Raw genomic sequence first — 18,911 nt, 5'->3', positions numbered from 1 at the left:
CGCCCGCCAGGCCAGAGCAAGGAGCCGCGGAGCGAGCAGGGAGCGGAGGTGGTGGCGGGGCCGGGGCGCGGCAGGTCCCCTCGCCGCCCACTGAGCTCTCGAACCCGGGGCCGGCGAGGCGGGCGGAGCCCAGTGTAATGCGGAGAATGTGAGAGGCAGCGCAGAGCGGTGGGGAGGAGGGCGCGCGCAAGAGGGCGGCGGCAAGATAGACGGAGAGACAGCGGGAGCGATAGAGGACAGGGAACAGGGAGCAGGTGGGAGAAAGGAGAGGAGAAAAAAGGAGTGGCAGGGACAGGAAAGGGGGACAGAAAGGAGCGAGAGAACACTAGGCGCGGGGGGCGGCGCAGGCGAGGAGGAGGAGGCCGGCGCCTCTGGGTGGGAGCGCCGGAAGCCAGAGTTGGGCTCCCCGGCCGGGGTTCGGGTTGCGAGCGCTGCCGCGGCCGGGCCGGGCATGGTGGGGGAGAGGGGACGCCCGAGGGGCCCCCTCTGGGAACAGCGGGGGACCTGAGGCAGGGCCAGCCGGGACAGGGGCGCAGGGCCACACCACAGGCCCCGCGGGCCGTGCTCCGGAGGCTCCAGCTGGCCGGGGCAAGAGGGCCTTTGTGAGCGCCCTAAGAGTGCGCAGCCGGGCGTGCGGCCGCGGGGATGTGTGCGCGCCCGGGGGGTGCGCGGGTGTGCGCGAGTGTGAGCGCCCCGGCGGGTGGGAGCGCGCGTTAGGGATTCTGCTGGCATCGCAGCGTGGAGAACAGGAGGCAGGAGTGGGGCGCGCAGGGGAGCGCGGGGCCCTCCCGCGCACACGCACACGCCGCGCGCGCGCGCGCACACACACACACACATACACACACGCACACGCCCTCTCTGCCTCGCTCGCTGCCGCTGCCACCATCTCGGAGCCGAGCCTTGCGGAGCGGGAACCCGAGCCGGAGCGGGAACCGGAGCCGAGCGGAGCCGAATCGGGGAATGCGGTCCCGGAACGAAGCGGCGCGCGAAGTGCGCGCCCGGGACGGTGAGTGTGGCCTGAGTGTGGCCAAGCCGGGAGGCTGCGGCGGGGCTGGGGCCGCGGGGGCGCAGGCGGGGGAGCTGGGGTGTCTGCCCGCCGGCAGCGCCGCGTGCGCGGCCTCTGATTGGGCGGGAGCCTCGGGGGCAGCGGGTGGGGGTGGGGTGTTGGGTGCGCGCCCGTGGGGGGCGTGCACGCGCGGAGATGGATGGGGCGCGCTCGGCACCCCGGTCCGTGACCGCGCTCCCGCCCGCTGCGCGGCCCCGCCTAACCCTCGTCTGGCGCCGGAACCCGGGCGACTTGGAGCAACTTTGTGTGTGGGGGGAGAGGAGATGGAGGCGTTTTAATGGTGGAATTCCGGCCTTGTCTTCCAGAGGAGAGAATGCGAGGGAGGAATGGGATGGGGGTGCGGGCTGTGCCGCCCGGCGGGCAGAGGGGTACATATCCACCACCCCATCGGCGCAGCCGCCGGCTCTCTGGGACACCAGTCAGGCCCCGCGGCGCCGCGCTGGAGCCGCTCCCGGCGCTGGACTCCTGTGCCTCCGGCAGGGTCCGGCGGGACCGCGCGGCGACAGCTACCAGGCCTGGGGGCCGCAAGGTCGTCTTTGCAGCCAGGCTGAGGACAACAGGGCTTGAGGTGGGAGTGGGGAGACGTGCCTAGTGTGTACGCGTGTGTGGTCCCGCACCTTCTGCCTCGTGGGACAGGCCTCTGGAAGAAGGGAACTGCTGGAAAGATTATCACATTAGACCTGGCTCCCTGGAGCTCCAGAAAGGCCAGGGATTGGAAGGGGAACCTCTAAGTCCCTGGCCTGGTGCCCACTCCACTGCGCGCATGCCTTCTTTGTTTGGAGCCATGCTCCTGTGTGCCTTGCTATGTGTCAAGGTTGTGCCTTGCTGTGTCCCCCACTCCCCTTCTTGAGTCTCCTTCTACACCTCTGTGCTGGTTGCTGCAGGGAACTTCCTAGGCCCCCTCCCCAAATGGCAGCCCTGCCCCTTCAGAAGATATGAGGATGACATGTGGTCCCTTGAGAGGGAGGAACCATGTGCTCCGCACCCTCCCCTTCCCCTGCCCCAGCACCCAATGACAGGCCCAAGGAAAGGTCAGAGGTCAGGACCTTCCCCTTTACAAATCCTCCTTGCTTCCAGGGCAGGTTCTTCCTCCTCTAGGAAGTCTTCTCTGATTGCTCCTCAGTCTGTCCTTCCAGCTTGGGTTTCTGGATTGGAGCGGCTGGGTTCCCCAGCAGCCCTCGTTCCTGTGGTCTCTCCAGGCACTCAATGCGTGAGCCTGTAGAGGTCAGAAGTCTTGTTCTCAGCCTACACATTAGCTGGAGGGGTGTGATGCTGAATAGTATCTGCCTGCCTCTGGGGGATGGTAATATTTTGTTTGACCAGCTTTTGGGCTTAAACCTTAACTTGCGCTTTGTTATCCCTCTGGAATCTCTCAGCCACCTTGTGAGAGGCCCATGGACATGCTTCCACTCCATTTCACGGAGGAGGATTTTGAGGCGGAGATGGAGCTAGGAGAAGTCCAGTGTCAGGGCAGCAACTTTCCACTGTGAAAGTATCCTTTAACCCTGGTCTTTGGTGAGGTGCGGAGGGGCAGGGAGGGCACTCAGGCCCCCTTCATTGACTTAGCAGCAGAGCTCTGGTGCCCTGCTGCTAGAGGGTCTCCCAGGACAGCTGTTCTGCTGCCTGTGACCAGCACCCTCCCCAGATGGGCAGGAAGGGGGGCACCTCAGCCTAGCTCTCCATGGCTTGGCTTCTGGTACCTCTTGACCCTGGCTTCATTAACCTTTGCTTCCTAGATTCGGGGCCAGAGTCTACCTGGGCTCTGCTTGATGGTTTGCAAACCTGGTTCCTGTAATCTTCAGCACTGGAATGTCAGTATTATTCTGGGATTCAGAGGGGTTTCTCCACCCCCAGCCTGGACCTGTAGGGTAGACCCTGGCATTGTCTTCCTCCTTGGGCCCTGGAATCCTTCCCAGTCTCCTGAGGTCTCCATCCTGGAGCCCCATGTGTGCCAGGGAGCTCACCCTCAGGGAAATGGGTTCCCCATAAAGGTCCAAATGTGCACTGGGGGGAATGGAGTCTGGTTACTTTTCGCACCACTTCTTCCCCAGGTGGCCCACCTGAGGCAGAGAAGCTAGAACAGCTTTCAGCCCCAGTCATTCTTTTGTGAACCCCCCCCCCCCCCCCACCTGCCCACCTGGTAGCAGCCTGGACTCTTCCCCAGTGCTACTTTGGTCCTTAGAGGCCTCCAGGGTGGGGAGAGCTGTTGCCCAGGAGTGACCAAACTCCCCCTGGGGCTGGGGGTGCTACTGGGCCCGGCGATAGCTCCTTCAGCCTTTTTGTTGGCTTCATGCTCAGGTAGTCTCTCCCTGTCTCTCCTAATCCCTTTCTGTCCTGCTCTCACTCAGTGGCCTTTCTTAGCCATTGTTCTCTTGCTGTCTCTCCCTCCCCTTCTCCATCCCCCTATGGTTCCCTGAGCTCTGGACTTTTGCCTTCCTGTGCATTGACACCCAGGTGGGTGGAGCATGGCCAGGTGCCCGCTTGGCCCCACCCCTGCCATCCAGGTCCACTTGAATCCCTGCCCTGGTTCTTCTGGCCCCCTCCCCACCCAAGTACTCCAGCAGGCTGAGCCCTCCATTTGGGGTTGCAAGCCATGGGGAAGGAGAGAGCAGGGCACTTCTTTGACCCCTGGTCTGTGCTATCAGGGGTGCGAATCCCAGTGAGGTACACCTGGCCCCCACTTGCTGCTCCCTTTAGGAAGACAGCCACTCTCCCTCAAACCTCCTGACTGAGAAGGGGTAGTGCCCAGCGGGCCCCCCTCCCTTTCCCTCTCCAACCAGGCCCTGACCTTGCCATGGGTGTGTTTTAAATTATAAAGATACTGTATTTTAACAAATTCAGTGATAAGTTTTGGGTGGGCTGGGCCTTTGGGTGACTTGAGGGGAAAAAGTTACCCCTGACCACTCAAGCCTCTTTTGGGGGAACTTGGGGCCACTCTGGCCAACCAGACTCTTTTCCATAGGCTTCTGGGGCCCAGACATCTGCTCCCAAGAACCATGCCTTGGCCTTGCTCCTCATTGCCTAGAAACCTGCAATTGGGGCCCAGTCCACATTTGGGTTCATCTCCTGGTTTGAGGCCTGGGCTGAGTACTGGGGATTCTGATGACAAGCCTGAGCCCCTCCCTGGGTGGGCTCTGAAAGGGGACACGGATATCCACCCACACCCCTGGGTGTGAGGCAGAATGGGCTGGGCAGTTGCAGAGGTATGTGAGTCGGGGATTGGCAAGGGGTCATTTCAGGCTTTCATACTGTAAGCCTGGTGCATTTTGATCTGCTCAAATGTTTCTGGCACTTGGTAGATGATCAGTAAATATGGTGAATAAATGAGTGAATGGAGCATGTGAACAAGCGAGGGCTTTCCAGGCAGATGGCACAGTGTTAGCAAAGGCATGGCAGTGGGAAGCACCGGGCATGGGTGGAACACGTTTGCAACGGAGTAGTTCATGCAGGGGCACAGCAGGCGCAGAGCAGGTTGGCACAAGACAGAGGAGGATCTTGAGTGCCTGACTGAGGAGTGTGGGCTGATTCTGTATTCAGGGGTTGCAGGGTTGAAGTTCTGGAGGGACGCGAGCAGATTTGCAATTTAAACTGCTCCCTCTGGTGGTTTTGGGAGGGTTTGGCCTGGAGAGCCAGAGGCCAGGAGGCGATCCTGAGGCTGCTATGGGAATCCAGGCGGGTGGTGAGGGCAACAGCAGAGACAGGCCTCTTATCTTCTGAGGATGGCCAAGGCAACCTGCCTGGTTTCCCACCCCATGGAGGATGGAGAGATTCGGCCTGGGGGAAGAGCCGGATGGGGCAATGTAGCTAACCAGAGTGGGGCGGGACCTCCGGTATATCACCATTCCCATCACCTGGGCATACCGAAGTGACAGGTGTCCTAGGCTCATAAGATGCAGCCTTTAATACTGGCCCTCCTACTGCGTGCACTTGAGCAAATCCCTGAGATCCCTCAGACCTCTGTTTCTATGTCTGTAAAATGGGTAAGTTTGTCTCCTTGGAGACCTGGGGTGAGTTTGGGTGGAAGTTTGTGACCTTAGAGGTGGGATACAAAGAGAAGGGGTAGGGGGCTGGTCACACTGCTGTTTGACAGAGGAAGAGTTTGAAGCCCAGAGAGGGGTGGTGACTTGAATAATGAGGTCATAGAACAACTTGGGGGCAGGGCATTCCAGCTTGGGGTTTTTCTGGCTGCGCCTGTGGCCTGCTGGGCAGGGGTGGGTGGCATGGCCAGGGCCTTGAGGCCTCTGCAGAGGACGTCCTCAGGCAGTTGCTTCGGCAGTCCAGCTGTCAGGGAGCATATGGGGCCATATGGCCACATCAGGGGAGGTGCCAGCCACTGAAGGAGGGTTAGCGGCTGCCATCTTGGCCTTCTGGATCTATAGGGGCACTGCCAGCCATCAGGGTCAGGGTGGGAGGAGGCCAGGATGGAACCTCAGTGTCCAGGTTGGTTTGGATGTGGAGGTTGGATCTTGGCAGATGGCCCAGTTCTAGCACCCATCTGCCAGGGCAGCCGGACAGGCGGCTTCGTGCCCAGGACTGATCCAATTAGCTCCAGACCAGCTGTGCCAGGCACCCCCCATGCCCCACCCAACTCTGATGGCCCTGCGGTCCACAGGCCACCGGGTGGTACAGCACATCTGATGTTGGGGTTTCCGGCCACAGCACAGTATATGTGTATGACACGCAGCCTCACCCTGAGCACTGATTCTATAGCTCTAAGATTTGGGGGTATAGAAATGGGTCCTTTGAATCAGCCTGGTGTGATCAAAAGGACCTGGGCTTGGATGCCATCTGGAGCTGGGTGTGAATCCCGGCTCAACTGCTTCTGAGCTGGGTGAGCTCAGGTGAGTCCCTTCACTTTTCTTTCTTTCTTTAAAAAATTTTTTTTTTTTTCCTCAACATTTTTTATTTATTTTTGGGACAGAGAGAGACAGAGCATGAACGGGGGAGGGGCAGAGAGAGAGAGGGAGACACAGAATCGGAAACAGGCTCCAGGCTCCGAGCCATCAGCCCAGAGCCTGACGCGGGGCTCGAACTCACGGAGCGCGAGATCGTGACCTGGCTGAAGTCGGACGCTTAACCGACTGCGCCACCCAGGCGCCCCTAAAAAAATTTTTTTTTAATGCTTATTTATTTTTGAGACAGAGAGAGACAGAGCATGAGTGGAGGAGGGTAGAGAGAGAGAGGGAGACACAGAATCTGAAGCAGGCTCCAGGCTCTGAGCTGTCAGCACAGAGCCCCACGCAGGGCTCAAACTCACGAGCCGTGAGATCATGACCTGAGCTGAAGTTGGACACCCAACCGACTGAGCCACCCAGGCGCCCCAAGTCCCTTCACTTTTCTGAGCCTTGGTTTCCTCATCTGTACCACGGGAGACTGATGCCTACCTTGTAGAGGTGTCATTGGCATGCTTTGAAATAATACATGTAAAGCATTCACTAGCCTGATACAGCACATCTCAGAATCTCAGAAAGTATTTGTTCATTTTTGTTCTCTGCTGGGAGAGGGAAGTGAGTCCTGTCAGAGTATCAATATCTAGACTGAAGTAGAGAGAAACCTCATTGTTTTAACTTTCCAGAACAAAATTTGCTTTATAATTCTTCATAAGTTTTTATACTCCTTCCCTCATGGCAGTTCTATAAGGTAGGCAGAGAGCACTGCCTCATTTCACAGATGAGGAAGCTTGCCTCCAGAGTTGCACCGTAAGTTGAGCTTGCCCTGTTTCTGGACTCCTGGTCTAGGACACTTGCTCCATGGGTATTCTTCCCAAACCTTGGGGGTAGAGGCTGGGGAGAAGTGGATCTGTCTTCAACAAGGCCTGTCTAGACCAAGCTTGGGAGTTCTAGAGATTCCCCACCCAGCCCTGTCTTCATTACAGGTACAGGGACAGGCAGTCATGGGGATAAGCAGTCAGTCCCAGCTGGGGTTGGTACACGTGACCCCAGCATTTACTGCATTTCTCTGTCTGCCCTGCTGGCGGGCTGGGGCAGGGGCTGGGAGTAGGGAGAAGTGGCCCTTCACCTCCTGGGAAGCCCTGGACCACCCCAAGGTCAACAGGGCTCAGGCTTCTGGGGACAGTGAGGAGGGCACTGGACCTCAGGTCACTGTTTGTCTCTCTTTGAGCCTCAGTTTCCCTCTTTATAAACTGGAGATAATTATCTCCCTGCCCACCTCACAAGGCTGTTTTTGGGGCTCAACTATCAATACATATTTTTATACAAACATGGTATCGCACAGCTGTGGGTCCAGGAGTCCCCAGTCCTGCAGCTGATGATCCTATAATGATTCAGTGATTCACTTGTTGGGCGTGTCTTCTGGGCCTGGCTGTGCTAGCTGCTGTGGGGGCTGAGATGAATAAAACCTGCCCCTGCCCTCTTGGGGTATGCAGCCTGCCAGTAGCTGTGCACGCTGTAGTTTTTAATGGTCCTCCCAAGCTCATGCTGGCCGTCACACTCCTACTCAGCACCCTTCGAGGGCTCCCTGTTGCCTTCAGGCTGGCATCCGGACCCCTCAGTGCGTTGCACAGTCTGACCCTCTGTTCTAGCCAATCCTCTCGGGTCTCCTCTGTGCACTCAGGCTCCAGCCAGACGCCACTCACTGGCCCCTTCACACATGCTGTGGCTTTCCTTCCTCCATGCTTTGGCCGTGCTGTCCCTTCTGCCTGGTGCCTTCCTCCACCTCTGCCCTTGTGGATCCCACCCGCTTTTCAACCTTCAGCCCATGTGCTGTACTTGAAACCCCCTCCTGATCACCCTAGCTAAAAGTATTTGCTTCTCCGCCAGAACTGTGCACCTACTGTGTGCAAGGTCTACTGTATTGGAGGCCTGTAACATATGGTGGTTTCTCTCTTCATGGCCTGGGAATGCCTTGGTGGCAGGGACCAGATTTATCCATCCTAGGTACCTGGCATGTGCAGGCAACTGGGCCCAGATAGGCTCAGAGGAACGTGGTGCATCCCTCGGGGCCTCTGTGGCCAGTGCCACTTCCTCCTGCCTCTCGGGCCTGGGGATGCGGGCTAGGCCCAGAACATCTACTTGAAAAGCTCCCGAGTTATGGGCGGCTTTTCTGCTGAGGTGCTCACCACAGACATGGCCTTCCCTGCCCCTGGAGGCTCCACCAGGCTGGGGCGGGGGCGCCCAGTCACTGGCCACACATAACTCTCCCCAATGAATTGCACGGCATTCAGCAATTAGTGATCGATTATTTGGGGTACTGGTAGCTCTTCCATTATCGATCGGCGGAGGCGGGCCTAGCCAGCATTGGTGTGGGTCATCTGGGCCTGGCTGGGAGATTGTGATCATGGCCATTTATTCCTGACCAGGAAGCTCCATAAACAAGAGTCAGAGAAAAGGAAGTGCAGGCCACCCTCTCTTTGATTTGCTCTCCCAGGGTTGGGATGTAAATTTGGGGAGGAGGGGGGATTGGGGTGAGTGGGGAGCTTTTGCTCACTCCCCCCTCCCTCTGTCCCCACCTTCTGTGTTCTGCTTCCAGTCTCTACTGGCCCTGGGTCTCAGCTTGCCCGTCTGTTAAAAGGGGATCTCAGTCTTTTTGTGGGATAACACTGTGCCTTTGAGTGGGATGGTCAGGCCATCACTGACTTGTCCTCACTTGTGCTAATGGGTGGGGGCATGTGAGGCTTGGAGAGGGTGGTGTCCTCCTGAGGATAGAGGTAGCATCACAGTGCCCAGCCCCAGGGCTGCTCTGCAGAAGGGACAGTGAGATGGTGGGTGGGAGCAGGGGGTGGGGTTGGTCGGAAGGCAACACTTGCCCCACTAAAGTGCTATGTCTGGCTTCTGAATGTGCTAAGGCTTCTAAATGTGGAGTTAGGACTCAGTGGAATTCGTGCGAAAGCAATTTCTAGGGAAACCACATAAAGGAGCTGGCAGGGGGGATGTTTAACCTACTTGAGAGACCTAGCTGCCTTTCAGGCTGGCCAGGAGCATGGGGTATTGTTTGTGGGGCTCCTGGCTCACATCACCAAGGTTTTTTTTTTTTTTTTTTTTTTTAAACATTTTCTTAGGAACATTTCCAAATATACAGAAAGGTAGAGGGGATAGTGTAGGAAACCTCATATACCCTCACCTAGACTTAACAGTTGTTGACATTTTGCCACATTTTGCCTTATCTTTTTCCCCCAGAGTATTTTAAAGTAAATTATAGACATCATGCCATTTCACCCCTAAATATTTCAGTATCCCTCCCCCCCAAATTAGAGAAAATTTCATTCTAACCTTAAGTGGTCATATATTTCTTTTCATTTTATTTTGAGAGATGAAGATGCTGACAGATGAGGAGACTGAGCCCTGAGAGGTGGCCTGGTCTGTCCAAGGTCACAGAGTGGAGAGGGGAGGGGAGGAGAGGTGGGACCTGGGAGGTGGCTACAGGTGTCAGCCCAGGACTGGCAGAGACAAGAGGGGAAAGGAGAGAGCATTGGTGGTCTGGAGTTAGGCAGGTGGCTGGAGCAGGATCCCCCTCTTTCGGGGGGGGGGGATTCCTCTGGCTCAGGCTGGGGGTTCTGCTTGGAAACAGGAAGTGACTGTCTTTTAGGTTAATCTGCTCTCTTCCTTTTGTTTGCTGCGGGGATTAATCAGGAACTGCAGTGTCAGGAAAATCTAAAACAACTTCTTGTTTATTGTTTAATTTAGGAGAATGTTATCAGGCTCTGGCCATGCAGGCAAGGGGAGCTTTTGCTGGCACAAGAAGCAGGGCCACCTTGGTGAGGGGAGGGCTGGCCTGGCAGGAGGGTTTAGGGTCCCAGTCTGGACTCTCAGGGGGATCTGAGGGAACTGGGGTGTGTATGTCAGGGGTTTGGGGCTGAGCCTGAGATCTGGGCTGGGCTGAAGACCTTGTAGCTTCAGAACAGATGGGAAGTGAGGCACGAGAGGGATGAGCTCCTGGGGTGTGTGCTGAAAAGGGGGAGAGTCCTGGCTGCCTGTAGGGGGAGGCCCTGGCTGCCTCTAGCCATACTGAGGAGCTGTCCTTCGCTCTCCTCTCTCCTGCCTGGGCCCAGTCTCTTCCCTGGGGAGGTTTGTACATGACGGGTGTCTTCTGCCAGCCTAGGGCAGGTGCAGGTCTCCTTGGGGTCAGGTGATACTGCCCCCAGCACCCGCACATGCTTGGAACTCCTTATTCTGCTGTTGGTGACTTAGTATTTCTTGATTCTGTGAGGGTCACAGAGGTCTCGGCTGTGGAATTGGAGAAAGTTGGAACTAGAAGGCAGCCTCAGAGGTGATCTCATTTTTGTTATAGGTTTCAGGAGGGGAAACTGAGGCACAGGGAGCGGTTATCCCTGTCTCAGGGCTTACAGTGAAAAGCACTGTAGAGCCCTGGCAGCAAGTCAGGTGTCTGACTGCTCAGTTTCAGGATTCCCTGCTTCTGGGCCCCCTGGGCTTGTGGTTCAGACAGACCAGTACTCCCCAGTGTGCAAAGGGGAGGAGGCGGGCCCAGCTGGGAAAGGGCTGTCCGTCATCCCTAGGATGGGCCCAGCTTCCCCTATTAGGATCTGCTTCCTTGTGTGTGTGCACTCTCACGAGCACAGGCACACGCACACCTAGTTACTTACCAGTGGGGAGAATGGATGTGCAGGTCAGGAAGAAGGCTTTAATGGGGGTGTCCTGAGGCTCAGCCATCCAGGGCTGGGACTGGCCTCCTCTTCTCTTTTCTTTGCCCCCACAATGAGGAGAGCCCTGATTTAGTGCCAGGCTTACTGTTGCACTTATTTCTTAAGGACAGGAAGTGGGGCAGAAGAGGCCCCTGGGAGAGAGGTGACCAGAGGGAAAGCGAGAGACAGAGACATCAAAACACTTTCTCATCCCTGGTCTATGGTCCTGTGGAGCTACCAGACCTTCCATCAAGCCTGTGTGTTCTCTGCAGTTGGGGAAGGAGAGGAAAACAACTCAACCTTGAACAAGTGGCTGGACCGGTGCTATGTAACCTGGATCATGTCACCACCCCTCATGATACAATGAGGCAGGTAATAGGCCCCCTCTGCTCCAAGAGTGAGGCAGGGAGGACAGGGGATGGGCTGTTAGCCTGTCTGTGGCTGGACCTTCTGCCCCTGCCAGTGGAAAGTGGGCTGGGAAGGGTCATAGGAAGGAGGGCAGGTCCTTGCCACTCCCAACCCCCAGGTCTTTCCTCTGCTCTGTCAGTGCTGTAGGGGTCAGTTGAACACTGTGCTTGGAGTCCAGGGGGTAGGTGTGACAGAACCCACTATATGTTCTCACAGTAACTATATGCTGGAACCTAGGCAGGGCACAGAAGAATGTTACCTTCTGTAGTGCACAGAACTGCCCTGCAAGTTCTGCATATTATGGACTCCATTTTACAGATGAGGAAACTGAGGCTCAGAGGGTCACCTGATTGGTCAGTGATGGGACCAATGGGATGGGATTTGAGGCCAGAACTACCTGGCTTTTTGGACCCAGGTCCCAAAGACACCTGGTTTCTGCTCTTGGCTCTATCACCAAATGGTGTTCCCTGGGCCTTGGTGTTTGCCTTTGTCCAGTGGGGCTGGGAGGATGGTTGAGGGCTGTGCCGCAGCCATAGGCTGGAGGGGAGGCTGAGTCTTCTGTCACCTCAGGGTCTGGTAGGTGCTAAGGGTTCTGGCTGAGGCTTGCCGCTGTTCTTGGGGGGGAATCCTTCCTAAGCCAAGCGAAGTGAGAGGCTCCCTGGTGCCGTGGTGAGGGATTGGGCTTCTGGGTATAGGCGAAGCCCTTCAGAGCCTCCCACACCCTTTGCTCTTAGCTAGTGTGTGCCTTCTGTTTATCTATCAGGTGACTGCAAGGTGGCAGGGGAGCCCATGGGCACATATGTGGGCCGTCCTGAGGCCTGGAGAGCCACGTTTGAGGATTGAGCATGAAGTAGGTCAGGTGTGAGTTCATTGAATACCTTCTGTTAGTCAGAGTGCTGGGTGCTTTACATACATTACCTCACTTAAGCCTAAAAACAGCCCCATGAGATATGTACTATTACTATTCCCATTTAACAGATAAGGGAGCTGAGGCTCAGAGAGGTTTAGAGACTTGCAAAGATCACACAGCAATAGAGTGGAGGAGCTGGCATTTGAACCTGGAATGAACCAAGTCTGTATTGCTGCTAGGTGGAGGGTAGTTAGATTTCAGGAAGGGCCTCTGGTGGCTGTTCTATTTGGAGAGAGGAGGCCAAGGGTCAGGTGAAAGGTCCAGGTGAGGAAGGGGTGGTTCAGAGTTGAGGCCCGGTGGGGGAGTCCAGCATCCTGCCTAGAGTTGTATGTCTTTGGCTCCTCAAACCTGCCTTAACTCCCCCTCAGGGGAGTGGTGCACATTCCTTATGGTTCCTGATCAGGCAAAGGCCTGGAGGTGGGACTGTGCAAGGCTCCTCAGAAACAGGGCAGCGTGCCATGCCTGGAGCATCTGGAGACGAGGCTGGAGCGGGGCCCAGGCTATGCAGGCCTCCAGTGTCGGCCTGGAACAGAGGATGTTCTCTAGAATTTGAGCGGGGCCAGGTCTGAGGCTTGGAGGGATGGCTCTCTGGTGGCTGGGGCTGGTTAGAGGCCATGGGCCATGGGGGGCGGGGAAGGGGTGAGAGAGCAGAGGGCATCTGGAGGCTTCTCCCCTCCTTGCTCAGAGCCCCTGTCAATGTAGGCCCAGGGGGTGGTTCATCTTTCCCTGTCTCAGTTCTTTGCTTTCCGTTTCTCTGCCTCCCAGAGCGGGGAGTGAGAGTGGGGAGCCGGGGGTCCCTCGCCCCTCCCAGGCCCCTCCCTTGGAGGCTGTAAATATTTTATCTCCACCATCTCTGCTGCGGAAATTGCTGCTTTTAACACCTTTTTTTCCTTTTGCTTGATACAAACGAATGCTGGAAAAATTCTGTGCTGGGCGCTCACTCTGTCGCTTCTGCTTGTGCCCAGAGTCCCCTCCAAAAACTCTAATTGCTTTTAAGCTGCGATAGTTGGCAAAAGCAATTTTCTTTACATTATGGAGAAAGGGGGAAAATCCACCACATTTTCTTCTTCCTTTTTTTTCTAACCTTTCGTTTTGAGTTCCTCCTCACGGCTGCTGAGGTTCTGGGAGAGAAATGGAGCAGAGAGAGATGTGGGCGGGGAAGCAGAAGCACCCTTGGAGAGGGCCTTTGGCCATGCTGGTCCTCAGTTTCCCCATCTAGAAGGTGGCTGTATGTCCATTCATTCGTTCAACAGACACTCCCTGAGTACGTCCCCTGGAAGCGGCTTGAGAGCAGGGGCTACCTCTGTTTTTGCTGCCGCATCCCCCCACCCGGCACAGAGCCTGACACATAGTAGGTGCTCAGTTAAGATCAGTTGACTGGATCCGTGGCTCTACTTTGAGCCAGGCACTTTGCCAAGCCCTGGGAGTGCACGGGGTGAATCAGATGCAGCCCCTGGCCACAAGAGCTCACTGATAGGACAGAATCCCCCAGACGAGCATGTTTACGGTGTTACTGAGTCCTAACACACGTGGGTACTGGGTTCTTAGGAGCACAGCATAGGGCTGGCCAGGGGAGTCTGGAAAAGCTGCCCAGAGGAGGCCCTAGGCTGCATCTTGAAGAGGGGAAAGGTGTTTGACGGGTGAACTGAGGCCAACGAGGATGGGATTCCAGACAGGAAATAGCATGTGCCAAGATGAGGGGTGGTGAGCCTAGAGCTGAGTGTGGGGTCAGGCCAGGGAGACGAGGCTGCCCAGTGGGCCTGAAATGCCTGGAAGAGCTTTCCATGGAGGTGGGGAGTTTGGACGTGATCTCAAGGGCACAGGGGAGCCCTGGAAGGGTTCTGAGCAGAGGATATGTGAGGATGATCTCTTTGGCTCCACAGGAGGCGTGGGAGAGGAGGGAGTGCTGGCTGGGAGCCTGGTCCTGGCGAGCCGGTGGGGAAAGGGAGGGTGGCAGTGTGATTTTGAGACAGACAAGACAGAGGACCCAAATCCTAGTGCTGATCTCCTCTGCTTGCGAGAGGCACCCCAGGCCTGGAGCCCGGGGTGAGGGTCCCCCCGTACAGGCGTCCAGTTCATAGTCCTCTGCCACCATAATCTGTCAGGTTGGCTTTGCTCTTGGTTCCTCAAGGCATACAGCCCTTTACAGTGTAGAAAGCCCACTCACCTCTGACCCCTCAGGAGATCTCAGAAACCATTCCCTGAGGTGGCAGGACGGTGGCCATTTCCCACTGCCAGCTATAGGACAGGTTTGCCCCAGCGTCCTGGGGACAGGTGGAGATGGGCTGGGGGTTTGAACTCAGGTCGTGGGGCCCCTGGATGGCTGCCCCACCACCTCTGTGGAGCTCTCCTCTGCCCCCAGCCCTCCACCCCTCCCCTTCTAAGCCCCGTGCTCTTTCCCTGTTTGCAGAGCATGTGGGGCTTTTCAAAAGCATTAATGATAGAAAATAAATTGGAATCGGAGAGGAATCATCGCCGGGCATTCTCGGAGGGCCGCCTCTGCCCTCGCGTCTCTCAGCCATATTGAAGCCGGCAGCCAGACTGGAATATGAATGAGTCCGGGGCCAGCATTGCTCTTAATCTGTCGGGGAGCCCTCCCTGGCCAGACGGCACTCACCAGCAGCAAAGCTGTTTGCAATGAGGCCCCAGCGGCTGTGGGGCATCACCAACCAGGACTGATTTCTCTGGGATGGAGTCACAGTCCATTGCTGCAGCGGAGGGCCAGAGGGGGCCTCTGTTAGAGACGCAGCACTGAGGCCATGCCTGGGGTGGGGTCAGACATCCATGCCTGGGCTGGGGAAGGGGGGTCATATGAAACTGCCAGTAGCTCTTCAGGGTCTGGATGCCTCATCTGGGTATTCAAGGCCCTGTGTGAACTTGACTGGCTTTGTCCTGTCTCCTCCAGGAAGCCTTCCTTAATCACTGCCCAGCCCACCCTGGGTTTTCTATTTTTGAGCCTCTTGTGGCCCCTGGAGCAGTCACAAACCTAGTGCCTAAAGGGGACAGGACAGTAGTGAGGGGAGCATGCTGACTGTGAGCCAGTAAGGAGGGGTAGAGACTGGCAGTGTGAAGGCACAGGAGCCACCGGTTTGGGAGCGCCGCAATGGGTGCTTTCCTCCTCGAAGCAGCAGGGAGGGTGAGCCCTGGTCTCCTTACTGACACAGGTGTGGGCTGGGCACCTAGGCAGGCTTCCTGTACAGCATCGGGGGCTCGGGAACCTGGGAAGTAACTCAGGGCAGGCTTCTCACTTAGGGATGGGGAAACTGAGGTCCAGAGATGGGTGGTTAGGAAGGGCCCCCTGTTCTGCTCTAAGCACACTGTACATCCATGCTGTCATAACCCTCACAGCAGGACAAGGAGGGCAGGGTTTTGTACCTTAAGAGGAGGAATCCAAGGCTCAGAGTGGCTGGATCCAGGGGGGACACTTTAGGCCTGTGTTTGAATCAGCTTGTTGGAGCCCCAGTGCCAGCTGCCTCTTTCTGGCAGCGTTATGGGGTGCTGAGGTGTGCACTGAGTTGCCTGAGGGGGCCAAGGGACATTTGTGCCCAGAGTGAGCCTAGCTAGGGGCAGGAAGTCTGGGTTCCTGGCCCAGGTCTGCCACCAGCTTCCTGTGTGACCTAGGTAGAGGGCTTTCTCTGTGCCTCAGTTTCTCCCTGGAGGGGTCAGAGTGGGTTTGGAGGAGGGCAGAGCTAGTGGCCTTGGCCTGGCTGCCAGCTCTTCTCAGTGCTTCCATCCAGCCCCTGGGCTCCTTTGGCCCCAGGCCAGGCTCATGATGAAACCTCTCACTTCTGTCCTTTTTGGGGTCACTGTCATGCAGGAGATGGTGACTGTGGCATACCAAGAAGGGCTTGGGCTCTGCAGGCCCTGTTAGCAGTATGAGGTAGTCAGGGCAGCCTGTTCCCTACCAAAGGTGGGAAGAGAGACTCAGGCCACCCCCAGGTGGGAAGACTGCCCCAATTCAGGACTCTACACTCAGCTCTGTAGTCTGGAGCCTCACCCCTGCATGACCTTGGCACTTCCTTTCACATGCTCAGAGGGGACTCACAGGGACATCTTGTATAGTCCTGGGGTGTAAGATAGGATAAGCCAAGGCCCAGAGAGTCTGAGAATGAGACTCAGGGTTGCCATTCACTCACTCTGATGTCTCTGGCTCCAGCCTGTGCTCTTACTCCTCCATAGTGGGGAGCTCACCCCCTCCCAAGGCAGCCCTGCCCTGTACATGAGTGAGGTTTGTTCCCCTCCCCTACCATGTGCATAAATTCACATCTAATTGTATGCAGCTTCAAGGCTCACAGACTCCTAAATCCCCACTCCCTGGGGACCCCAGTTAGAAACTCCTGCTTTAATCACTCCCCATGTGACTTAATGTCATCTGTCATGCTGACCTAGGACAGGAAGCTAGGCCGTATTCTTTCTGCTCTACCCTGTGAAGGTGTCACTCTGTGCCTGGGGTTGAGCACTGTGATAACCCATTCATTCTTTCTGCAAACATTGGTCCTGATGCCTTGTCTGTGGCAAGCCTGGGCTGGGCTCTGGGTGCAGAAAGGAGCAAGACCTACCCCCTGCCCCTGGGAAGTCACAAGTGTCAGCACTCACAGCTTGGGGGGTCAGGGCAGGACAGAGGTGCTCCCACCCCAGCCTGTCGGGGAAGGCTTCTTGGAGGACACTGGGAACTGGTCAGGGAGGGAAGGCATCCCTGCAAAGGAAGCAAGTGCAAAGCCTTGGAGTTCTGTCTCTGTCAGGGTGGCAGACGGCCCAGTCGGCTGAGGGTATGGGATCATTGGGAGGCACTGGGGCAGGCGTGAGGCTAAGGGCCATCTGGGGATGGGTCTCTGGTTTTTGCCAACTGCTCCTGGCCTGTCTGCAGGCCTGCTGGCTGCCTACGTGCCCTAACACACACGCACGCATGCACGCGCGCACGCACACACACACACACACAAGCTCACTGACTCTAAATGCAGACATGGCTACACACACGCCCTCCACAGTTCACCTCCATCAGCCACACGAACCTCCCTCTCTCTGAGCACTACACACCTGCACACACCAGGCCCCTCTACGTGTACCTGTGGGCTCATCCATCCTTTCTGTTTGTACGGAACCCTGTAAGAGCCCAGAGCTGAGCCTCAAAGTCCCCTCCCCTGGAGTTTTTTTTGCAAAGGTCTCTTCCATGTTGCCCTCACCCTCTGGGCTCCCCTGAGCCTCAGCCTAGGGTTTCCCAAGACTGTGGAGTCCCCGGATTTTCTGGTCACCAAGGGAAACCTCCCATGCTAGCTCAGGAGGGCCAGAGCCCTGCTGAGGAGCCAGAGGTGCTGGCTTTAGCCCTGCACCGTCTGGATTGTCTGTGTGGCCTTGGGCAACCTTATCTGTCGGCCTTGGTTTGGGGGAGTGGGGATATGGGCTCCAAGCTCTCCAGCCTAGGTTCTCAAACTGGTCCTGGAGCCTGGTGTCCAGGAAGGTGCCTGGGGGCTTTGGGGGCAGGGGTGGGGCTGGATAGGTCCCTTTGTTTTCAACCACAGCAGGGCTGCTTAGATCTGCATTTTATATTAGGGTCCAGGCAGGATTTAAAGGAAAAACCCATTAACTCTTTATTGATTTTGTTTTTCTGATTACAAAAGAAAATCCAGCAACACGTTTGTGGATAAGAGCCCATGAAAGCCCCTTCATCCCTCTTCTAGGAGATGTTCACTGTAACATCTGGATATTGTCCTCCAGCCTTTTGGGGCATATACCAACAAATTGCTGTTTATAAAAATGGGCTCATTCTGAAATAGCATTGTACAGCTTGAATTTTTTCATATTGTTATACATAGACATGCCTCTTTCTGTCAAATGGCTGCAGAGTATTCCGTAGTATAGATGTGCTATATTTTATGTGAACATTCCCTTATTGATAAGCATTTAGGTCATTTCCAATTTCTTTTTTACTCTTACCAGCAATACTGCTATGAGCATCCTTGGATATTTATACATAACTGTCTGTGCTATAGTTTCTGTAGGAGAAGCTCCTAGAAGTGGGATTACTAGTTTGTAGGGTGTGTGGGTTTAAAATGTTACTCAATATTGCCAAATTACCCTTCCAAAGGTTGAGCCAATTTCCCCTCCTTCCAGTGGTCTATGAGTGTTCATTTTCCTACATCCTTGCCAGCACTGGTTGTTATCAATCATTTTAATTTTTCCCAATCTGATGGGCAAAAAATGGTATCATGTCATTTTCATTTGCATTTCCCTGATTGCTAGCGAGATAGAACATCTTTTCATACATTTATTGGCCAATTTACTTTTTCCTCTGTGGATTTCTAATTCACTGCCAATTTTCTCTTTTTCTGTCTTTTTTCTTATTGATTTGTAGGGGCTCTTTGTATATTAGTGATATTTTCTTCCAGTGTCTCACTTGCCTCTTAACTTGTTTATAGCGTCTTTTGCTGTACAGATGTTTTACGTGTTTATGTACTTGGGTTTATCAAATTTTCACTTTATGGCTTCTGGATTTAATGTCTGGCATAGAAAGGCTTCCCCCACTGCATAAGATTTCATTTCAAATAAGAATTTTATTGCTGAAAAATCTTTGCAGAGCTCCAGTTTGTAGGCTTCTCCTGGCAGCTGCAGCGCTGGCTCTGGGGGAGGGAGGGACAGCCTGTCTGTCCTTTCTTTTTCATTACTGCTGTTCCTTCTGTCTGTCTGGCTTCGGGGTCACGGTCACTCTGTGTCTCTTTGGACCTCTGTCTCTTATGTGGTCTTCTCCCTGGCCAGGGTCTCTCCCTGGCCAGTACTTTTTGTGTCTCTACTGCTTTTCTATCCCCAGCTGTTTCCCAATGGACAACGGTAATTAGGGACGTGGGATAGCGGCGGTGGCAGTCCTCAGCGGTTTGGAAGGCAGTCAGGGAATGTACCCTGCCCCTCCCCCCAGCCTAGCCCCAAGTCTGTTG

The 18,911-nt window shown here is 55.7% G+C and overlaps 1 protein-coding gene across 1 annotated transcript in view; it reads left to right on the top strand.

Annotated features, from left to right (window-relative positions):
- The window catches only part of LOC128772809 (translation initiation factor IF-2-like), a 120,600-nt gene that overhangs the window by 538 nt on the left and 101,151 nt on the right, over positions 1-18,911 (top strand). Inside the window, exon 4 of the mRNA XM_053888717.1 lies at positions 330-1,006. Within this exon, the coding sequence (XP_053744692.1) occupies positions 330-1,006 (677 nt within the window). The remainder of the gene's footprint in view (positions 1-329; positions 1,007-18,911) is intronic.

The sequence above is a fragment of the Panthera pardus genome, unplaced genomic scaffold (assembly GCF_024362965.1).
Source record: "Panthera pardus isolate Hobbes unplaced genomic scaffold, ASM2436296v1 HiC_scaffold_24, whole genome shotgun sequence".
Lineage (NCBI taxonomy): Eukaryota > Metazoa > Chordata > Mammalia > Carnivora > Felidae > Panthera > Panthera pardus.
Note: the sequence above shows the minus strand (reverse complement) of the source record. Positions and strands in the feature narration are given on the sequence as shown.